We start from the raw sequence: 17,956 nt of genomic DNA on the forward strand, positions 1-17,956 counted from the left end.
CAAACTGTAACGTGGAATTGCTGCTATTGGAAAGAGGTTATTCTCAGCCATTTTTATGTAGATTTGGTAATGTTTCTACCTCAGTTTCAAATCACAGACTGAGAATAGTTGTTATTCCAGAATAGCAGATTGTTTTAGGTAATGTCTAGACTCTCTGGGATGCTGTGTATAAATACTCCACTTGCTTTGCTACCATCAGATCCTCTGAAGATGCCAGTCACAGATGCAGGCGAAACGTCAGGAGAAAATGCTACTAACTAGAACATGGCATTACAGCCCGGAAACCACACAACATCTTAGTGATTCTGGCCATGAAAGTCTTCGACAATACTAGACTCTCTATTAATATTTTCGTATACATGTGTGTTGCCACACAAGTGTTTGAGAAAGAATGTGTTTTCTTGAGGACCGCAAAGGATGGCTAAGTCCATAGGCATGATGTTCTGGTCAGAAATGTCTATCTCCCCAACCAAATATGTAAGTCTTATTGGTACAAACGGTAAAAAGAGGGGAAAAAAAACCAATTGCAGACATTTGTTTTACTGAAAACAACACCGCTGAAATCAGCATGAAACAAATTTTAATAGGGAATTGGACTTGGAGCGCTACAAGAAACATATAAAATGATTTATTTTTAATCAATACATCAAAATTCTTGTGCACAGCACATACATATAAAAAAATAAAGGCAATTACACTGTACAGGCATGTGGTTGTACTTGTTTCCTACATTTGCTTCCTACAAATGTACAGTTTCCATAGTTAAGTCCATATAGAATTAGATTATGAGGTATATTTTAGCTGTAAGGAAGTGTCAATGGAAAGGAGGTCCTATTGGCTTGTCCGCCATAAATTACAGGAACAGATATAGGGCCTTTCCCCACTTACCTTAAGCCCCACACTACTTGAGGAGAGTAGCGCGGGGTCCCCCAGCACTCCCCACGACAGGGGCGGCGACAGCGCAGCCGCCCCGACGCTGCCGCTGTCGCGCCCCCTCAGCGTGCGTCATCCCAGGCGCTCTTCTTAAGGGCGCCTTTTGATGGGGACGCCCGGGCGCGCGCCTGGGATGCCGCGCGCTGAGAGCAGCGTGCTGCTTAGGGGGGATCAGGGTGAGTGGGGAAACGCCCATAGTGAGTTTTCTGGGGCAGCTCTTTAGATTAAGACCCAAACAGTGAGTGTTAAGAAAACAATACCAGTCCTTTCTGACAAGATGACTACCATCCAGAGCCAGGTCACTCACAGACATTAAAGATAGCGGGGTGGTGCATGCATTGTCCTGGGCCTGCATTGTCACCAGCTTGGATCAAACCTGTGGTTTTGGTGGCGGCGGTGGGGCTGGTTGACAAAATAATCTCACTGTTTTCCAGTTCTGTAATTTTGGCCACAAAGCATTGTTGACTGAAGGTCCTTGTGATCTGATTGAATTGCTTTTCTCAATAATTCAGGTTAAGTCGCAGAGTGAAAGTGAAACTAGATATGATAATAGCAATAGCTTTGCTTCCATTCTGGCAACATATATTAGAACTCCTCTTGCTACATATACTGTCATCTTTGAGGAAAGAAAATGCAGTGTGATTGCTGTAGTGTGATTGTGGGGGGGGGACCCCTTTTCTGGTTATGTATCAAAATTAACTGCAACTATTCAAGGTATACTTTGGAGAAGGGGAAAATCCCAGTTTCCAAATATTGAGACAGCAAATAGGGGAGCTTTATCAACATGTCATCAAATTGTTGAAACTGTCGGAATGATATTAAAATTACAATGAATCCATTCTGACTTTAATTTGGTGTGTCTTTTACAGTTGTTCTGGCTTACACTGATGTAACTGAGGTTAACTTTGGCAAGAATGCACCTACATAGAATTGAGGTTTAAACAGATCAATGAAACTGGGTAAGAGTTCAAAACATTGTGAGTCACGTCCCTCGATTATTATTTTTTTGTACAGAGAGGAGAGCCGAGCAGATGTTCAGCTGCTATATCTGCCAAAGATCTGGCCACTTCATCAACTTCTGTCAGCTGAGTATCTGTTTGCAAGAGAGGTTGTGTTCCATTACGCTTCTACACACGCTGAACATACACTTCAACTTTGCAAACCTTTCCTCAAAGCCTGGAGTTTTGAACACTTCCCTATTCTATCCCCTTCCCTTCTATGCAACCACTGCACAACGTTTGCTTTCAAACTTTTCCCTGTTTGGGGTATTTTAATGTTTTGCAACACATACTGCAAAAGAGAGTGAAAATGGGTACAGCTGAAGCATCATATGTTGTTCTCTGATTTTCAGAGGTTTTTTTTAATGAGAATATTCAAAAAGATATTGTACTTCAATGTAGCCCCCTTATCACATCAAAATTCTGTCCTACTCGTTCTGCTCCAGGTTTCAAAGTGCTATAGCCACCCTCTACCAAGCTTCTACTTTAATGATAATGGGGTTCAAACCAAGAAATTGCTCCACACAACAGGTGTGGCTAATGAAAGGTATCCAGAATTGTTTTAAGAGTGATCACTTGTTGTAAAAGTCACATTCAGTACTATGTCAGATTGTGGCCAGAAGGAACTCTCCTGGGCTACACAAGAGCACTATCAGGAATTATTTCTAAAGGTGTAAGAGAAAATTTGACTTTCTCAGATGTTTGGCTCCCAATCTGTACCATGTTCTGCATTCTCATAGCATCTGAAAGGAAGTGGAAAATAATACATACCAAGTCAATTGTGGCATTTTCCGCACGGCGTAATTACACTGGGGTACAACCGGGATCGCAAGTTCCGGGTCAGTGTTATCCCGGCTGCTCCCTTAGCACAGCTGCGCATTTCCATGAAGGAATCGAGTGAAGACCGGGATGAAATACTCACATTTCTTTTGCATTCTTTTGGATGTACACCACAAACGTTTCTGGGCATGCACAAACATTTCTGCTGTCCCACGTTCTGATTGGCTGAAGTTTGTTGGCCAGCTGCTGCCATGAGCGGGAAATGTGCTGGGGGGGGGGGCTTGTTGGGAAGGGCGGGCTGCAACGGTCGGCGGGAGAAAAGAACGTGACGTCAGAAGGGGAGGCCAGAGAGGTGGGCTGCTGGGGCGGGGAGAGCAGGTGGCGAGGCGGGAAAAATCAACCAGCCCAGCTCCCACGGTATTTGCATGGCAGCAGGATCAGGCGGGATACATGAAAAGAACCGCAAATTTGGTGATTTTTTAAAACCCTGGGATAAGGGAGCACCCCTGAATTCGGACCAGGAACCGTGCAGAAATCTTGCACAAACCGGGATAAGTCACTGCCCTATCCAAGGATATTTGGACCGTGCGGAAAACGCCCATGCCCTAGTTTGATGCTGAAGGTGAAACAATTGTTATTGCAAAACATTAATCTGATAAATAGGCAACACTTGAATCAGGTGATGTGAGGGAGCTCTCCCAGATCACTGCCATAGAGATCACCCTCCAAATCAGCCATTTTCTCAATGGGGAATTCACCTCTGCTATCTGAATTCCAGCAGCTATTCAGGTCCCATCTGCAGGTTGGCAACCCTAATATGGCTTGAGGCTTTGCATGGCTGCTAGTGCCCTTAAAATGCAGAGAAAAATTGTTCCCAGATCTTCTAGCATCATGCCTGTTTTGGCCCTCATAATGTACCTCACAGGTAAGGCTGCCAGATTAATATCGTGGCAGGAGGTCTCCCATCAGCAGCCATAGTTACCTACCACTGTTTCAGGCAGCAGTGGGAGGAAAAATAAAAACAGTGATGTCAACTGTATCACTATGTCACTTCTTGGCACAACCAGAAGAGGCAGGGGGTAGCTCGAGGAATCTCAGTAAGCTACCCTACATCACTTCCGGGTTTTCCCAGGAAGTGACATAGCAATGCAACCAACATGCACATCCCGCAATGTCCCCAACCTCCTGCCAGTTGCCAGTTTTGGCTTGCCAACCCAACAGTATTGTTGGGAGGCTGAAATAAATACCCTTTTCCCCTGAATTAACTGCAGACAGGTGTGTGTAAAGGGCTGTCAAGTCGCAGCCGACTTATGGCAAACCCAGCAAGGGCTTTTCAAGGCAAGTGAAAAGGCAGAGGTGGTTTGCCATTGCCTTCTTCAGAAGAGTCTTCCTTGGTGGATTCCTTTCCAAGTACTAACTAGGGCTGCCAACTTCAGGTTGGGAAATAGCTGAAGATTTTTTTGGGGGGTGGGGTGGGGAGGGAAGTAGAGTCTGAAGAGGGTGAGGTTTGGAGAGGGGACAGATTTCAATGGGGCACAGTGCCATGGAATCTGACTTCCAAAGAGGACATTATCTCCAGGTGAACTGATCTGTGTCACCTGTAGAACTGATGTAATAGCAGGAGATCTCCAGCCACAACCTAGAGCTGGCAAACCTGGCACTGACCCTGTTTAGCTTTCCGAGGCCTGTTGAGATGGGGCTATACCTTGCCACCTTCCATATTAACAAGCATATTTTAAAAATGGTGTGTATTTGAGAGACCTGCAGTTGCTGCATGAGGGCCAGAAGAATTACGGTAAAAACGTGGAATATCATATATCATTGCCTTGGACATATAGTTCAGCTGCAACCTAGCAATGAAAATGCCTGTGCTCTGACATCATTCCACATGGAGTTTCAAATTTAGGAGAACCCCCACCCCTCCTGCAAGCATCTCAAGACTTCTGCTCACAGATATCTATAGTATCTATTGACAGGGTCTCTTAAAATAATCTTTAAAGGCAGGGAGAATGTGGCATGACTGGTATTCTGAGGAAAGGTTATATAAACAGATGAGTGAAGTTAAGTGTTCTTTATATGTATTCTTGGAGAGAATTTCTGAGGTGGGAGCCTGAGGTGGGAAGCAGAGGGTAGCCAAGAGCCTGCAATGGACTTGTTTTTTTAAACTAGCATTTGGAAGTGACGTGCTCTAATCACCCAATGACTTTAAAACATCATTTCATCCTGGAATTTGTTTTTCAAAATTGTGTGTATCAGGCCTTAAAATGACGAACTTTGGAACACACAGTTTCAGGGGTGTTTTGGATGCATTGCAGGGGAATTTCTCAGTTCACATAGGTTAGTAAGGAGTCATCAACAGTGTAAACTGAGAGGGCACCTTAAAGTACACTCCCAAGTACTCTGCAACATGCAAAGATTCCTTGGCAGATAAGCAATGTGGAAAATGGTAGAAAGTGGCTGAAAGGCAGTTTGACCACTCAAATTAGTATCACATGTTTTATCAATTACATACTGCAGAGTAAAATTCTGGTTTATTGTACATGGTTGCCAGGCCATGACTAGCAACTGCTGAGAGCGTGGGGCAGGGACATGGAAGGCATATCATGAACGCCATGACATCATTCTCAGGGAAAACCCAGAAGTGACATCAAGTTTCTCCAGGAATTGCCAGAATTGCTCTTTATGGTAAAAACCATAGAGATGGGTAAATTCCTAGAGCAACATGATGTTGCTTGCAGGTATAACCAAAAGTGATATAACAAGGTTGTTCTCCAAGCTGGCAAACTTAGTATGTTAGGCTGCGGTTTTTAGTGCTTTCCTACATCAGTGGTTTTCAACCTTTCCAGACCTGGGACCCAACTGAGTTGCAGACATATTACACGAAGTCATGTGACATCAGAGTCATATGAAAACAAAAGGAGGAACCAGATTTGTGGGCTCACCAATAAGGAGAAGACTGTTTGCAAGGATGGAGCAATATTGGACTAACTGTTGAGGAACAAGGAAGCTAGGCCTGGCCAGGAGAAGAGAAGGAAGACTAGGGAGAGCTAGGCTAGGAGAATTTCTGAAACTATCTGAACTTTTCCATCTCCACTATTTTTTCCTCCTCAACATAACCCATGGAATTGCTGTTGGCTCCATTGCAACTGGCATGTAGCCGCATAAGTAATATGAGTTCACAGATGAAGCTTGTGGTTCATGGGGCATTTTAAGGAGGAGAAAACAGCACAGAAGATAAGAGTGCAGCTGCTTCTTCCTGTGTGCCCCAGGTACAAGGAGAAAAACGCTTGTAGGAGACTGGGAACATCACACTTCTGCTTCAAAATCAGGGTTGCCCACTTCCAGGTAGGACCTGGAGATCTTCCAGGATTATAGTGGATCTCCAGGCTATAGAGATCAGTTCTTCTGGAACAATGGGCAGCTTTGGGGGTGGGCTCTGTGGCGTTATACCCTCTGAGGTCCCTCCTCTCCCTAAACCTTGCCCTCCCCCAGGTTCCACTCCTGAAACTCCAGGGATTACTTAACCTGGTGTTGGCAGCACTATTCTTGAGTCATCAGTCAACAAACATGAGGAGTCTATAATATGTAAAAGAACCCTCAGACTACCATGTACCACTTGGGCCATACTTTGCAAAAAGTTATCAGTAATGGTGAGCAAACTGTTGTTCAGCAAGATTGTCCACTGTTACCGACCTCTGATATGTGTCCAAAGCACCTTAGGGACCACAAGAACACCATTTGAAAACTGCTATTAAGGATAACAATATAATAAAAGCCACTAAAAGACTGTTGTTAAGGTGGCTGGCAAATAATACAATAAAAAAAAGTCTCAGACATCTGTGGTTCTGCCTGAGCAGTGGTATAGTGCCCAGGGGATGGGTGGGGGTATGTATCTTGCACTGGGTGCAGGGCAATGCGGGGCGTTCTGGGGGCGTTCTGTGGTGGGGCAGATGGGGGCGTGGCAGGGGTGTAGGGCACACATGTGCCGGAGGCGTAGTTCCCCCTCACTACGGCTCTGTGGCTGAGTCTCACTGAAATAGCACCAATTACAACAAGCACCCATGTTGCGATACACAAGTGTTCTCATGGGAAGCCCTGATCAATATTTTTTTCCAGTGTCTTGCAAAATATGGCTTATCTTGAAAGCATTGCAGGGCAGGTAGCGAAGTGGCACCTGACCGTGTCTCTGTGTAACAGATCCAGTTCAAATAATTTCATTCAGATATACATATATTCACGGAAGTGTGAAGATCAATACCTTACCCGGAAGAGTATTCACATGTGCAAAATGAAACAGTACTTTAACGCTCCTTACTCTCATTTTCACAGTCTGGGTAAAAAGTGTGTGACTGTCTGAGCAGGAGAGACTTTGGATCCGCGCTTCACTTTCCCATATTTGCTGAGGGCTATGTATGAGCCTCTATAGGCAAACGACTCGTAGGCATTGTAGTTATTGGGGAGGAGAGTTTCTCTGAATTTGCATTCCTCTTGGAAAGTTGCCTAAAGAGGGAGGAGACAGAAAGATAATGAGACTGCGACATGTAACTGCACTTGGTCAGAGTCATGGTCACTCCATCATCTTCTGAGGAAAAAAATACCATTACATTAAGGTTTTCCCTCAGGCAGTCAGTTTTTGGGGCTCTTGGGATCTACATTCCTGTTGTCCCAGATGCCCGAGAAGGAGTAATAATTTCCTTTTGATATTACAAAATGTATATTTCGCCTTCTTGCACTTACAAAGGCCACCGAGGCAGTTAACAGATTAAAACATGCATAGTAAAACATTTACAAACCATTGGAACTAACACCTCCCCCGCCCCCACACACAGATATATCGTTGAACCATTAAAACCAGAGCTAAAATAGATATAAAGACGAGGAAACAATGAAAATATTGGGCAGGAAGGAGGGATCACTGAGAGAACACTAAATAAAACGAAAAAGTCTCCAGTCGCTGGCAGAAGATAGAAACAGAAGGGGACGGATGAATCTCTCCGGAGAGACAATGGCAGATCTTCTCATCAGGGTTGGGTAGATAAGAAGGAGAGGCGGAGGTACTGTGTTGCAGAGATCACCAGAATAGCTCCAGCACAGTCAAATGTTGGTGAGACATTTCTGATTGATTCAACCAGTTATCAAATTGCTAACATTTGTTGCGTTTAGCTTTTAGGCTGACCAGCAAATCGGACAATTCAGGTACCTGAAGGCGTGCACGCATGCACTCACAAACGTACACACACACAAAGGTTTGGATCCAACCAGCCCTTCTGCTTGTGAAAAAGGGATTCAATTTCAATCCTCTGACCACCAAAAAGGCTATGAGCATGGGATCTACATGGACATATGGAATAGAGCAATTGGCAGGGACTGATGGGAATTGTAGTCCATAACATCTGGAGTGCCAAAGGTTTGCCACCACGGGCCTATAATATGGAACTGAGTCCAAAATAAAGAGAAGAATTGGTTGAGATTCAGCAGAAAAGTTGGCTTGATCCAACCCATGATCATGCATTGATTGATGACATCATACGGATGTTTTTACAAGGTGAACTGATTTCCTTTGTGTATGCATTTTTGTGCAGAGGGGAGGGAGGAAGTGATGCCAGTCTCAGGCAATGGATATTTGGCTTCTGCTCTCACCTTCCCAGCTCTGGATATTGACCTTTCTCTCTTACACAAATTCATCAAAAGCTCTACTTATGGAGTAATAGGCTAAAGATAAACTTAAGGACACTTTAATACTAAAAATAACCAGAAACTTTTCCCCCCTCAGACGACCTAAGGAGGAGACAGGAAACGATGACAGCGATACTGACAAGGCAGTTCATTTCTTTTTATCCCCCTGTTTTTATCCCACAGAATTAATAAATATTTGGCCAGTCGTTTCATTCTCTGTACCATTTATGAACAATTTCTATCAGTCTCTATGAACAATTTCTATAAGTCTCAAATTGGGTTGTGTGAAACCTTTCCACAAATTGTCACTACTCTTTTCAAAACTCTTTCAGAACGCACGGACCGAAGGCAAGCAAAGACCCTCCATTCTTGGGTATGTTCTGTTTCAGGTTGTTCTAGGCTCAAGGTGAGCAAACTTTTTGGGTCCAGGTTTTGGGGAAAAAAATATGACGTCTACCTGGGAAGATGTTGGCATACCAGGAAACAAAATGGGGATGGTGGTGGTGGAGTGAAGCACGGTATTTGGTCTGACGTGCTTGGAGAAAGCCAAGCACTAGTAGTGCTGTGAATGCCTCGGTTCCTTGGGCAGAGATTTAGCTGTGAGTGCCGAGCTAAATGATCTAGTACCCATGCCATTCCTCATCATGTACAAAAAGAGTGCGTGTATGTGTGAAGAGGGGTTAATGAGTCCAATCCAAGAAGCAACTCAGCTGCTCTTTAAGTTTTTAACTTCAAGGTTGTCCAAATTAAAATTATTCTGTATGGAACAGCCAGAAAGATAATTTCAGTTAATGAAAATATTGATCATCTTCTATTTGTTTTGTGGAAATTATTAAACATTCTTCATTGCATAGCGGATGTAGCTCTTTGTTCAGAACTGGGCCAACTTGTCCTTAAGGGAAAGGCTTGGTTACAAGCATTTAGATTGTTCATCAAGTCGTATTTGAACAGTAGGGCCTATCTGGCAGTCCTGAAAAGGGGAACCTTATGAGTTCATATGGTTTAAGATTGAAAAACTCTTGGCTATTGGTGTTAACCTGGACAGTATTGAGGACTTGGACCTTCATGACCCTTTGGTGAGGAATTGTGTAAAATTAATTGATCGCTGAAACTCTGCTTTTGGAACACACCACACCTGTTCATCCCAATTTTTTTGGTACCCCCCCCCCTCCGAAATCTTTCCTCCTATACTTATCTGTTGACTCCCCGAAACCTTTTAAGAGCATGCATTCTGGCCAGACTAAATGTCCCATTATGAGAGGAAGGTTCATACGTTTACCTTATTCAGAAGGAATTTGCCCTTGTTCCTGAGGCAAGATCACTACAATTGCACATATTCTTTTGGAGTGTCTTTTGTATGCTAATCTCAAGAGGTGTACCATATTTGTAAGGTCATTCTAATACATATTCTTATGAACCTGTCACTTGTGGACAGGGATCCAAAAGGAACTCTAGCAGTTGCAATTTTTTTCACTTCTTTTGTCTATTAGATAATAAGTAATTAGTTACAACTATTCACAGTTCAGGGTCAATGTACCATAGAGTTTTTGTTGGATGAAAGCAAAGCAAAGAGGAGAGTCCCAACACACACTCTTCCTTCCCTGCAGCACCTCCAGCTAAGACTTTTCCTCCCAGCTAAGCTCATTTCCTTTGTCATAGCACCGTTGAAGAAAAAGGAACATTGGGGACAGACTGTAAGGAAATGGATGTAGGTATGTGGTGGGGAAGGATTTTGCATTCCTCACATGTAATCTCCCTGTTTTATGCTTGATTGGGACATGCCCACTTTAGGGGAGAATTTTAGAAACCAAGACTGAAATCAATATCAAATGCAGATCATGGTTATAGTTAAAACTCATTGGTATGAGATCATCAACCCTTGCCAGAGCAATGATTGTATTCCACTAGCTTTCCTGCTGGTTAAAATAAAGGACGGTACGTCTTTGACCACCCTAAAAGACTGTGCTGAGGTTCATGAGATCTGAATGTACAAATGCCATGTAAGATGGGAGCTGTAGAATGGAAGAAAGTTGATGAGAATGAAAGATCCAGCCCAATACTTCGGAAAAAAAATGTACACAATTACCATTTTTCTTAGAAACAAATGATCAAGAATGAGACACAGCTAAGCCATTATTTGGAAACTAGCAAACTTTTATTAAAGGACATTTTATATCTATTGCAGCTCACTTACAGAAGCAGAAAACAAGAGAAAAGCAAAATAAAATAAATTGATGAGCTAACTCGTTTTGGAAAAAGATCATCCCAAGAACGTTCAATCCAATGAGATGTATCGGATAATAAAACATTTAATGCAATAATTTCACCTTAGGCACGTATCTAGCCTATCAAAAGATGAGCTATCCAAAACAAAACAAAAACACTTTGAAAACAAAGATACTCCTGACAAGCAGTTAGCAAATGAATTTCAAGACGAATTCAAAATAGATATCGTACATGTTTCAGAATTATTATAGCAATCTGACTCAAGTGCTACTGCAGCCAATGTGGAAGATTACATGTCCTAACTTTAAATGCAAAATCTGCTAGAAAATTCTATGAAGGAAGAAGAAATACATATAGTTATTTAAAAAGTTAAAAATAAAGCAGCTGGAAAATGGATTTTTTATTATTATTTTATTAAATTATCTTTACCCTGCCTTTCCTTGTGGCTCCAAGTGGCTCAGCATCATGACACAGTGCACTTGTAGATATTTTACTACAATATTTAGCAAGTGTTAGGAATGAGATTCTGAATAATTGCATCAATTCCTAGAGCTACCCTTTGATGATTCTTAGATACCCTTTATCACTTCTACTTTGGTAAATCACTGGTATCATGGCCCCAGTTCCAACCTTCTCATTGGTTGCCAGGCTTATTTTGACAATTCTAGATACAGGGTTGGGGGAGAAGATAAATTACTTCTTACACCAGGCAGGCAACGATGGCTGGAAGAGCTGAATGAATTAACTTTTTATTATTCAAAAGTTAAGATTTAGAGTGTGCGTGTGTGAGAGGGACAAGAGAGGAGAGAGAGTGATATATTGTATAACATGGTAGCATGACATCTCTCTTTAGGGTTAGGTGAAATGCCTCCACGGCTAGATGCTTTAGGAGCAACCTCAAACTTGGCTGCTCAGAAGTAAATTCTATGTTATTCAGTGATGAAGGGAGGGGGAACTGTGCCCAAGGAATGAGATGCCCGCGTGCCCCCTTCCATTCTGGCCCCGACATATGACGGCAATGGCGGCGCCAGGGACAAACCACCCTGGATGTTCCCATTGCCGCTACGCATCTGATGTTATTCATTCGAGCTTCCTCCCAGGAAAGAAGCCCTAATAGCAGTGGACCTGCATACCTGCAGGACCACCTTTCCTGCTACGTTCCACCCCAACAGCTGTGCTTATCTGAGCAAAACTTTCTGAAGGTGCTACCCTGCAAACAGATCTAATTGGCATCCAATTATTCATGTGCATTTCATGCGGCGGCTCTCACATTATTGAGTGGCCTACCTAAGCCTTCCACACTTCTGCAATTTTGCAGAAGGGATGCAACAGAATTGTTCAGGAAGGCGTGCTTGTAGAAGGAGCAAAGCTGTGGGATAATGGATCAGTTATAATTGATATCTAGTACGCTAGCCCTAATCACTATGGATAATGGATCAGCTCAGGTGATTTTGTTAGAGAAATACTTTCTCTACATTGACTTCTTTGCTGCTGGTTAGATGACAGTCCCATCCCAATTGCACAATTTTGTTTCATTAAGAATCTCCACTGCTCGATCTAATTGTTTTATATAAGATGTGATGGAATTGTGCTGTAATAAAATGTAAATGCAGTTACAGAGATTGCTCAGCTGAATACATTCTTACAGTTCTGTTGGGACCTCTTGCCAAGAGGTGCTCCTCTTAGCTTAGCCCATGATAGAATGACCCTGGTCTTTGTCCTTTACTGTCCAAGAAAACTTCCCTCCCTGCCATGTGGTCCCCCAAAGTCTTTGAAGCTCCCTTTTGGCTAGCTTCCTGCTCTGGGTGAGTTTCCCAGAGGCCTCTACAGTTTCTCCAACTGGAAATCAAAGACCCTTTTAACATGTAGGTGTGATACTGCTAGATTTACAGTACAATTCCATCACATTAGAGATAACATTTACCTACACTGAATGTTTAATTGGACAGTCTTTTGTTTGCTTGTGCTATTTTTCCCCGTTCTTCAGTTCGAGCCCCACTGCAATGTTTTCTATTATTAAGAATCTTCACTGTTAGGCTGAATTGTTTTATTACATTCAGTACTTTTCCCAGTGATTGACTGAATAATCTTTTCTTCATACCTGTAATATGCATCGTTCTGTTTCACTAAGAATCTTTGCTGCTAGACTCAAGTTTTTTTAATCATACTTTGTAATTTGCTCGCTGATTAAATGAATATTTCTTATCATTCTTATAATCCGCCTTGAATCCCAGTAAGAAAGGTGGACTATAAATAAACTAATAATGAAATAAAAGTAGCAAATTTAACATTTTATTATGGAATCTGGTCTTCTGTGAGGGAAGGCCCATTCTCTCAGCCCAATTCATTATCACAGGATTGTTATCAATTTTGTATTTTCAAAAGAATTCTAGAAATGATTAGTGTCCCTAATAAAGATTATTTGCTAATTAAACGTATAATCTAAAAAGTAAAGTTTCCCCTTCAGTTGTATCCGACCCTGGGATACCACTGCGAGCAGTGATTTTATAGGCAAGCCGTTTTTGTGGGGTAGTTTGCCATTGCTTTCCCCGGCTATTAAACATATAATCTAGTGTTCATCTAACTTTTAAAATTGTAAGTAATAAATTGTTAAAAATCTCAGTTACTTTTCTGAGAATATTTTCCATTATATATTATTACAATCAAACACCAAATGTAAACTAGCTTTTAAAAATAGGAGGTGTTCACCATTCAATCTCAGCTCTTTGAAATTAAATCAATCATTAAAAGTTACTCCTGCCACTTAAGTAGCTATGTATCAATTGAATTTAGTACATCTGGTTTAATTTCATTTCAGATTTGCTATTGTGGTTCAGAGTGAGGTTTTTTTGTCTTGTTTTTAAAATCTAGGCTGAGATTCATGGATGGCCGTTGATATCTATCAGTAAGATGATCCCCATAAAAAAGATTACACACACAAAAATATGGGGTCCCTGTGAGAAAGGCAAGTATATAAATATGTTAAATAGAGTTAAGAATAAATAAACAGTTTTTAAAAATTGCTGTACATATTTGTATGCACCGTTTAAATGGCCCCTCTTTTGTTGGAAAAACTAGTAATCTTTTCAGGTAAGTAAGGTAAAATAACTAACAGTTTAATAAACAATAGTCTGATTGACTTCGGTGGGACAGTTAAACATGTTCCACGGTTCTGTGATTATGCTTAAGAAGTGTTTACTTTGAACTGGATTGTGTACACAGGAATGGATGTATCTTTCGAGCATGCAAAACCAACTCTGCAGCTGTTTGGACTGAGTTTCAATGGAGTCAGTTCACACATTCAGCTCTCAGTGCCAATTTACATGTTACTGCTGTCACAGGTACAACCTCTGGTTGCCAGCATCATTTTTGAGGAAATTTTGGCTGTTTAAAAATTGTGCGCTGCAGCAGCACCAGGCAATGTTGTCCACCCCCTGCCTTTTCAGGTGATGTTACAGCCCCCCCCCCCGGCTGTTTTGGCACTGCCTTGTCCACCCCCTGCCTTTTCAGGTGATGTTACAGGGCCCTCCCCGGCTGTTTTGGCACTTGAAAAGATGTATGGAGTGGGGGAGGATGGGACAAGTCTGTCTGGTGCTAATGCAGCCCAGGCCTTGTGGCAATTTTTAAATAGCTAAATTTCCCTCTAAAATGGCACTGACAACTATGGGTTGGATCCATGGCCACCAAAATATGTAGTATGGCTCTGAGTCAGTTGTATAGTAATCTATTGCACAGGGATCTGCTGTTGTGCATACATGTGCGAACCAGCCTCAAGTGATTCTACTTTAAATGAACAACTTTACACTGCACATCTCTTATTCACAACAAAGGAACTGGAATCAACTCATCTCGAACAGAACAGAATCTCAGTCTAGGCTGAGATTCTCATAATAGAATCACAGTCTAGGCTGCAAATGCAGTTTTTACAGATAAGAAGTACCCAGATTTCATAAATTTCATGAACCGTTGTCTAAGGACAAACCTTTACCATACTCACAGTGCCGTATAATCTTCCTCTCTGGTTCATTGCGACAAAAAGGGTGCTTCTCACACCAAACAGACTAACCACACCTCGTTCTACTGTTGAGATTTCCAAGATACCTAAAGAAGAAGAAAAATATGTCGGAGTATCATCTATTTTATAAACGCCCTGTCCCCAATTCCTAACAATAAGGTAGAACTCCTTATAAAAAACATGATAGAATTTAGCAGTACAAATTTTATGCATTTCTGATTTCAAAAAAATAATTCGGAACTGGCTATAAAAATTAGAAAAGATAAATGTCAATAGTAGGACTATTAACCAATTATTGGCCTTTTAGCCAATTAAGTGGTTGCATTTAATTGATTATGTGTACACTCCACACAAGGTTTACTCTCTCTATGCCCCACAGACATTTTAGCACCAGAAATGTTGTTTCTGAGCAGCAGTGGCGTAGTGGTTAAGAGCAGGTGTACTCTAATCTGGAGGAACCGGGTTTGATTCCCCGCTCTGCTGCCTGAGCTGTGGAGGCTTATCTGGGGAATTCAGATTAGCCTGTACACTCCCACACACGCTAGCTGGGTGACTTTGGGCTAGTCACAGTTCTTCTGAGCTCTCTCAGCCCCACCTGCCTCACAGGGTGTTAGTTGTGAGGGGGGAAGGGAAAGTAGTTTGTAAGCCCCTTTGAGTCTCCTATAGGAGAGAAAGGGGGATATAAATCCAATTTTTCTTCTTCTTCTAGTAGAAAGCATGAAGTAACTTACAAATTCAAAATGTGAAAAGGGCTTTTATTGTCGGAGCATTTCAACACCAGCATAAATAAAGTTATTTCTATAGAAAGCAAGGCCTGCTTAAGATATTTCTTTTTTGCATTCCGTTCTCTGTTAAATATTTATTGCATGGATATTATACCACCCTGATCTTTGCTTTGGAATCAACATTCCCAGACCTTTCACCGGCCTTTCTTTTGCCAATGTGTTGCCCAGACAGACTTTGCTGCTCTTTATTGGAAAAATGCTTCCCAACTTTCTACGGTCATTTGTGTCTGTGCTTTCTGTGTCAGCATACTATCTCTGCAGAACACTGTCATAAGGTCATAACTTGAATCTAGTACAACACGCCCCTCCTAGGAACGTCTTTGCATGCTTAGCAAACTCAGAGCTGACTGCAATGCATTTAAGACAAATTAAACTTCAGGATAAACCCACAATCTGGAAAACATTCAATTGTAACAATCACACGAGTCTCTCTCTTACTGTGTAAAATAATCACAGTTCTGTTACAGAAGCTGATAATTTTCTTTAAAGCCTTTTGTTACCATGCATTAAAATCAACAGATCCTGATGTCTTCACAATATGTCTCATCGTAGTAAAGCATTTTGCATACAGGGATTCAATATCATAAACACATCAGCTGAAATGTAGCGTAAGCTACTGCACCTGCAAGGGGGAGAGGGAAAGAAATATTGCAACCTCTTCGCCTTTTTGAGGTTGTCAAGTCAAACCAAGTAAAAATAAGCTGGTATCTAATTTTGTCCAAGTATTTAGGACACGTTTCAGCCTGGAGGTTTCGGGTACCGACTGATCTTAGAGAATTTTAAAAGCCAACAGATGTATCTTCTACTAATAATACCAAGCCAGAAGCCTTTGGGTTCTAGGAAGGGTAATTACTAGAGACCAGAGTAATTACATGACATCAATCACTCCGTTTCATATTGTTATGCAACTCACTGTATTGGTTTTCAGCATGAACGCCACTTATCCTTCCATCTGGAAATATCTGGAGGTGAAACCCAATGCCCACATTGCAGTAAAGCTTCCGCTGCCGCTTGATTCCCAGCAAATACTCAGTCTCCCAGTTGACTTCAGATCTCTCTCCTGACATTCCAGCAAGGGACCTGGACAAGAGGGATTCCCATCCTCTCTCCAGCAGGGTGCCATTTGTTCTGCTCGCCACCGGGTACGAGGAGACAATCTCAGCTAGGAAGCCCAGGAGAACAAAAGCGGGGAACGTCAAGTGGACGCTCGCTTCGCAGGACATAGTGATGAGTCGTCTTTGCGCGATGGCCATCAGGTTCACCTCCCGGGCACGTGGTCAGAATTAATGGCCCTAAAAATACCGCCCTTCTTGTTTTTCTCCCTTCAGCATGGCAGCAGTGGCTTATTTTTGGAAAGCAGAGGAAGATTTTGGACATGAAACTGAAGCCCAAGAGCAGTTGGGACAGGAAGGGAGGCAGAGCGACAGGGCTGGAGCTGCTGAGGACCATGTTTTGAATGCCTCCTGCTCTCCGGTGGGCAGCCCACTCGCCTTTGATTGACCTATCTTTATATTTCAAAAGCTGTCCCTCCCTGCAGCATCACTCTGACATCAATGGTCTACCCAAGGTAAACTCGCCAGGGATGTAACTCTAGTCCATGCCCCTCCCTGGCCTTCTGAGATCTGACATGTGTTCTAATCCAAGGGTGAAGTTCCATTGGATGATGGGTGTGACTGTTTAATGCAAAGGGGCTCGGGGAGTTGGGTTGTGCTCTATTTCCAGAAGAAGGTGTAAAAACGGGTGCCGCCCTCACCAGCAGGCAATGAAAACTTTGCCAGCTTCACTTCGCTTCGGGTTGGGCGCCACTCCTCGGCAACGAAATTTGAACAGGGGCCATATTTCAGTCAAGAAGGAATTGAAGGGCAAGGAAGCCACTGACTGTACTTTGAAAGGCAAGACACAGGCAATGGACGAGCTCTTTACTTTCACCCTCCATAGCAAGGGCAGAAGTGGCAGAACCATGGAATATTTCATGTCCTCCCTAGTCTCAAAAGTTGGCAAAGGGCTCTTTTAACTACATCCTCCCTTTTGTGAGGAGTCATCATGGAGGCTTTGGCAGAACACTCCCCTCTAGAATGCAACCTATTATTTTCCTCCAAGGCACGAGGTTACCTCACGGGTCGATGGAAAAATTCTTGTTTTGCTCCCAAACTCACCACACTTGTGAAGATGTTGTTGTGCCAGAAACTAAAGTGGGGAAGGGGGAGAAGATGAGGGTTAGCAAAACAGTGCCTCAGGAGTTCACCTTGGTCTCTTGAACAGAGAACTAGCCCTACATGCCAGGGCCAGTTCTGGGGGCGGGGGCGGGAAACAGTATGCCTGTCCTTCACAGGATTGCTAATTCCTGGTTGGGAAATTCTTTGGAGATTTTGGGGTGGGGCCTGGGGGAGACAAAGTTTGAGGGAGCTCAGAGGGATATAACGCCACAGAGTCCACCCTCCAAAGCTGCCATTTTCTCCAGGGAAACTGGTCTCTCAGTGGTAATTTGAGGAGAACTCCAAGTCCAGCCTCCAGGGTGGCAACCCTGATCCTTGCCCTACTCA

At 42.7% G+C, this 17,956-nt stretch overlaps 1 protein-coding gene across 1 annotated transcript; it reads right to left on the reverse strand.

The window, feature by feature from the left end:
* Positions 1-4,159: 4,159 nt before the first annotated feature.
* Positions 4,160-16,860, reverse strand: FGF6 (fibroblast growth factor 6). Its single transcript, XM_048515287.1, has 3 exons — positions 16,327-16,860; positions 14,611-14,714; positions 4,160-7,211 (listed from the first exon to the last, which is right to left on the reverse strand). Exons 1-3 carry the CDS (start codon positions 16,664-16,666, stop codon positions 7,035-7,037), a joined length of 621 nt encoding a protein of 206 aa, XP_048371244.1. The 5' UTR covers positions 16,667-16,860; the 3' UTR covers positions 4,160-7,034.
* Between the last annotated feature and the right edge of the window lie 1,096 nt (positions 16,861-17,956).

This window comes from Sphaerodactylus townsendi, linkage group LG14 (assembly GCF_021028975.2).
Source record: "Sphaerodactylus townsendi isolate TG3544 linkage group LG14, MPM_Stown_v2.3, whole genome shotgun sequence".
Classification (NCBI taxonomy): domain Eukaryota; kingdom Metazoa; phylum Chordata; class Lepidosauria; order Squamata; family Sphaerodactylidae; genus Sphaerodactylus; species Sphaerodactylus townsendi.